This window comes from Triplophysa dalaica, chromosome 4 (assembly GCF_015846415.1).
Source record: "Triplophysa dalaica isolate WHDGS20190420 chromosome 4, ASM1584641v1, whole genome shotgun sequence".
In the NCBI taxonomy this organism is placed as follows: domain Eukaryota; kingdom Metazoa; phylum Chordata; class Actinopteri; order Cypriniformes; family Nemacheilidae; genus Triplophysa; species Triplophysa dalaica.
Window position 1 is genome coordinate 21,832,179 of NC_079545.1, and position 5,849 is coordinate 21,838,027.

The following is a 5,849-nucleotide window of genomic DNA, read 5'->3' on the forward strand; positions in this document are numbered from 1 at the left end:
GCCTGTCCATCTGCCTTCTAGCGCTCTTGGCCAAGAATAGTAAACGGGATTGTCGGATCACTTTTAAAGAAATTAAACTGTAATATTTCAAGTTAAAAGTTAAAAGGCGAGTTATAAATTACACAACGATAAGTAATGCAGCACCATTAGGCCTGTACTTTATGACAATTCAAAATCCCAAACTTGAAATTCTGGACTCAGATGTAGTAGCCTACATATTTTAACTAAGACGTACATGAGGACTTAAACTGTGAAAAACGTTTATGGAGTCAAAAACAGAAAATTGTGTAGGTGACCATACGTTTATATACATTTTTATGTTAGAAATCTATTTTAAATTGTGGGGCCTCGTATAAAGTATGGAAAATGTATACAAGTGTGATTATAACTATAAAACTCTTACACAGTTTACTGTGTTTTCTAAAACGACAATAGGAAATTATAATAATAAGTGTAATCATTAAAATCTGTTTTAATGAGCTGACTGACCCAAAGAATAACATTTAACAACGATTTTAGATGCATCGAAGATAAATTGCGTTTTTTTTCTCCAGCTTATCCACATTGAAAAATGTATAAATGTTCTCAAAACATTTCTCAACAATTCTTTAAAAGTTTTTATACACAACTTATTATCAGAAAAAAAGAGTTCTAATTGTCGTGGTTCCTACTTTTAATAGCATTGTCTAGTTGGAGGGCAGCATCATTTTTCAAGACCAAAACGCACACATAGGCCTACACTTTATAGGCTGCATGTTTGTCTGCACCAAATTGATGTTTTGCTTTTGAAATAAACGTAGAGCACGTGTAATCAAAATAGACCTCTAGATTTCAGATTACATCCTTGGGATTTTTCATCAAAGCCCCCATGGCGCTCGCTCGTTCAGTGCTTTCATGGTATTGCGAGTCACTCAAAGCGGATGGGCTCACCCCTTGGGGACTTAAGAAACAGTTTAGATGTGGTTGATCCACACATACGAGCATTGACCCGGCTCATGGTGCCCAGTTCTCAAAACTTAAAATCATTTTCATTTGAGAATAATACAGATCCAACAGCAACACCAGTTCCAGTCCTGATGTCCTGAAGATGACTGTGCATATTTTCCTTCAAAATCAATTTTCTTCAACACTGAATCATGTATGTAGCTGGAATCACGTTTAGGTCATATTTAGGGCGTACGTGACCAAAAATGATGACCGACGTTTTAGCTTCTAAATTCTGCCGAAATAAAAAGTCACGTTGGTCCCTTTAACGCCTGTAGCCTTTAAATGTGTTGGCTTTCCGGTTTTTATAACAACAAAATTTCAAGCATCTTTGATTATCATTATCATTGCCGCCATTATTTAACACACAATAAAGATATATTTATTGTCAAAGTCATTTGCAGAACAAATTAAGATAACCTAGATGGATTTCCATCATTGACATCAAAACAGCCACATCTTTCTAAATATTTCCTCTATGGTAACCGTAACAAGGCAATAAACCTTCATACCTTTACAAAATTGTATTTTTTACTTTTATTTAATCCTCAATGATAAAATACTCAAGTGTTGAGTTATCAAGCTACTTAGGCTATACAGGTAGCCTACCCAAAACGGTCAAGATTCGCAGTGTTAAGACAAAACTGAGCGTGGATGCAATTCAGATTAACATTGTTAAAAATGGTAAAAGGTGGCTTCAGAATGATAACACTGCCGCGAGATGGCACTCTTTCAATTCTGAAAGAAGTCAATATGTGTAAGCCTGACCACACGAGTCACCATAAAACGGCCATCAAACCGGACCAGATGCTTTTGCCATCATACAAAAATACCTCTAAAACCCACGGCATCCATCAGAACCAACATGAAACTGTAATAAGGAATGAAAAGATAATTCATTTTGAAAAGTTTGAAAAGTTTTTTTTTATTTTAGGTTGGATCCACGTTTCTATGGGTCGGCGTTGTGTGTTTTTTGGACAAGTATGTTTTCATCACTCGAGCCACAAGTTGTTTTAGTAGCCAACTTTAGATACAATTTTTCAATGTTACATTTTTTTTCGTTTAATTGGTAGTGCGAGTAGAAAGTATTAGCTATACTGTCTTTGTTGGTGTACTACAAAAATTATAATAACATTTTGCTATTATTATTATTCATATAAATTTAACCGTAATAAACAATGTGCTGTATAAGTTGCCAAATTTAGTTTAGATAATTAATCGTTTTTGTACAAATTATTTAATGTTTTTCTATATTCTTTTATTTATGAAAATAATGGAAAACAATATGCCATTTAGGTATTTAATTGTATACGGTATTGTAACCACAGAAATTAGATTTTACATCTGATTTTGTATGTAGTCTTTGGGAGTACTAATCGTCTTTGGATACACTGTCTATAAACAAACATGGGAATAGAAACAGAAAGAAAAACACAGATGACAAAGACAGATAGGCCTTCTCGCCCTCAAAGGAAAAAATATTTAAATAAACAATGTAGGATTGTTTTAAATAGAAAATATTAAAAAAGGTTCATTGTAATCCGCCTTAATCACTTTAAAGGCTTAAATGATTAATGTCCTGATTTTATTTTTGGTGTCGAAAATTATCAATGTTTGATGGTGTATTTTGTATCAGTATTTTTGCCATGCCCCACTTTATTATTTTCAAGTAATTCTTTTGTTAAATTCAAGTAAATGTGCACGTTTGACTCGTGCATCATTATGAAACATACACAAACTATTTAGCAGATTTTCTAATTCATTTTTAATTTGGGGTAAATTATCCTACTTTAAAAACAGTAAAATGTACAGATAGAATAGCAATTACCAATCGCAAATATTATTGGTGGATATGACAATTTGGAGCACATGCGCAAGTGCTCTTCTTCTTGCAAGCTCGAATGATCTTTCGTGATCCGCGTGACTGATGCGAGTTAACAGCTGACTTTTTTTCCATTACCAATGGCTCGCGGATGATCTGGAGCACTCCCGTGTCACGCAAACTATACGTAGTGAGGCAGACATGGAACACGGCAAATGCGTAAAAGCGTTTGAAAAGAAAACAGAATACACTGCACTGTTCAGGACGAGCCATAAAACACAATCCTTAACACTAGGAACATTACAATTAAAACAAGTATTAAACTGGTTATATTCTATTGTACAAAAAATTAAATATAACAGGGGAGGGTCCTACCAACGTCGTGTTAGTGCGCTGAGCTTCATCCGAATCAATAGGCTATAAGAAGACTGTAGCATTTTATCCAGGATATGGACAATTCCATGAAATCATCGAATAAGTAAACGATAGCCACTAAAGATAGAGCTACACGGTCGTTTGAGATATTTTCGTAAGATCGTTTTCTCCTTGATATATTTTATCTCCTCAATATCATTGCAATGGTGACGCGTTCGTGTCATGTGATCAGGGGTAGTATAAAACGCAAGGAAAGATCCGCCCTCTTTGGAATCCTGGTTTGGCCTTTAGGAGGGTCTACTCCGATACTCCCCCGGTAGAATAAGCGTGTGGATGTTGGGATCTAGGCGACCTCATCATTCAGAGCCGAAATTAATCCATTGAAAGCCTATGGCACCAGTGACACACTGGCACGTCCCCTCTGCCTCTCGCGCATCTGCTCAACGCGTCTTATGAGTTCTCTCATGAGCGCAGGTACCACGCAGGCTCAACACACCCAGCGCTTCTCCGCCGTAGCCCATCAGGGAGCGAGAGAGCCATGACTTTGAGCTCCGAGATGTCGGATGCGTCTGTGCTCTCAGAGGAGACCGACATCGACGTGGTTGGTGAGGGAGATGATGGTGACGGGCACACGCGCTCCTACGTGGACGAAGTTGCTCAGATGCACGACGAGATTCTGCTCAGTGGTTCCCCACCCTGCGTGGATGGCACCACCGCACGGGACCAGTACAAGCCAGCGACTAAAAACACCCTGGTGAAACCCCCATACTCCTACATCGCACTCATCACCATGGCAATCCTCCAAAGTCCCAAGAAGCGTCTGACACTCAGCGAGATCTGTGACTTCATCAGTAACAGATTTCCATACTATCGGGAAAAGTTCCCAGCGTGGCAAAATTCGATCCGCCACAACTTATCATTAAATGACTGTTTCGTCAAGATACCACGGGAGCCCGGGAACCCTGGGAAAGGCAACTACTGGACACTGGACCCAGAGTCAGCAGACATGTTTGATAACGGGAGCTTTCTGCGGCGCCGGAAACGCTTTAAACGCCAGCAGGCACCTGAACTTCTCCGCGATCACGGTGGCTTTCTCCCCGCGGCCGCTGCGTACGGCTACGGACCTTACGGTTGCGGATACGGTCTACAGCTTCAGTCCTATCACGCACATTCTGCGATTCTTGCCTTTCAGCAGCAACAGCAGCCGCCGCCCGCGTCCCGGCATCATCATAGCGGAACTCTCATCCCCGCGCCTTCTCTCATGCCAACCACTACGGAGCTCACCCGTTCCCGATTCTATCCTCCTCTAAGTCCCGGCCTTACGTCCCCTATACAGACAGCGGCTAAGTCCCCGGCTCACCGTTCACCCTTTTCCATAGACAGCATAATTGGGAGCTCTTTAAGCCCCGCGCAATCGCACTGTGGCTCACGGACTTCCCCGGTGGTGCCGATGCTGCCGCCGGCCATCGTGTCTCAGCACTCACCAAATCCACCACATCCACTACCGGGAATCTTGCACGGACCAACGTCTTTACACGAAACCTACGCAAATCGGATTGTCAGTGGCACAAGTGGCTGTTAATTTCTTATCTGAACTTCAATTTTTTTAAAGCGATACACTCCTATGTTTAAGGTAGGCTTATTTTTGTATTGATTTGTTTCTTTGTTAAAAGCAGCTGAATGTTGGACAATAACACTTTCGTGCCTATATTCCAGCTGTACAATAAGAAATATATATTTATGTTAACATTATTAGTTAAATCTAATTTCTACCCCCACGAACTTTTCGTTGTCAATGTGGTAACATTGTGGTAATCACTGCACAGAGCGTCTCAGGACAACATGTTTGAACAGGCTATCCAATAAATTGTTTAATGTCTAAAAACGATATATTATGTTTTCTAGTTTGGCAATTTTTAATTTGTACTTTGTAATGACAATTCAGGAGGATTAAAATCGAGCTTTTTCTACAACGTGTACTTCTCAGTAGCCTAATAAACAATGTACATTCTTTGATATTGTATACTCGGAGTGTGATATTTTTTACACGGTCTGTTTTTCATTAATAATAAATATTGTTTTACAAAGCAAGATGACTGGAAATTACCTCATTGATAGGTTCAATCATGCTTATAGGTTAATTTAACTGATGCCTCTACTTTGTATTAATTTTGAACAAAATAATTTTACCAAGGCAAGATAAAATGCTAAGGCAGGATTCTAACCACTAAAAGTCTCATCACATGAGTATTAAGTAGATTTCACAATAAACGTTACTGATACATTTTATAACGAGTAAGCCTAGGGAATATTCTACACTATTTTAGAGAAAAACAAGAAAAAGAAGTTGGATTACGAATTAAACAAGAGCAAAAAAAAATAAGATAAATTACGAATAAAATAAGAGCAAAAATTATAATTAATTTCATTATCAGATCAGAAGGCTGATACATGTGACAGCAGTTTTTGCTCTGGCAGCATTTGTCGAGATTGCGTCATGCATTGCTCGAGGAAAAACAAGAGAAAGACAGAAAGTGAATTAGACTTTAAAAATTTTAAATTGCCATTAAAGCTCCTTTGAATCTTGAATCAGTGAATTAGACAAAGCGCAGTTAAACTAGTTATAACGTAAAGATAATCAAATGATTGTTGTGAAATAATGATATCG

The 5,849-nt window shown here is 38.5% G+C and overlaps 1 protein-coding gene across 1 annotated transcript; it reads left to right on the top strand.

Annotated features, from left to right (window-relative positions):
- The first annotated feature begins 3,187 nt into the window (after nucleotides 1-3,187).
- foxd1 (forkhead box D1) lies at nucleotides 3,188-5,272 on the top strand. Its single transcript, XM_056746579.1, has one exon. The coding sequence runs from the start codon at nucleotides 3,720-3,722 to the stop codon at nucleotides 4,761-4,763; it is 1,044 nt and encodes a 347-aa protein (XP_056602557.1). The 5' UTR covers nucleotides 3,188-3,719; the 3' UTR covers nucleotides 4,764-5,272.
- Nucleotides 5,273-5,849: the final 577 nt, after the last annotated feature.

Bases quoted from the DNA above. Each gene is read 5' to 3' on its own strand.
- foxd1 (XM_056746579.1), top strand. From the start codon at position 3,720: ATGACTTTGAGCTCCGAGATGTCGGATGCGTCTGTGCTCTCAGAGGAG.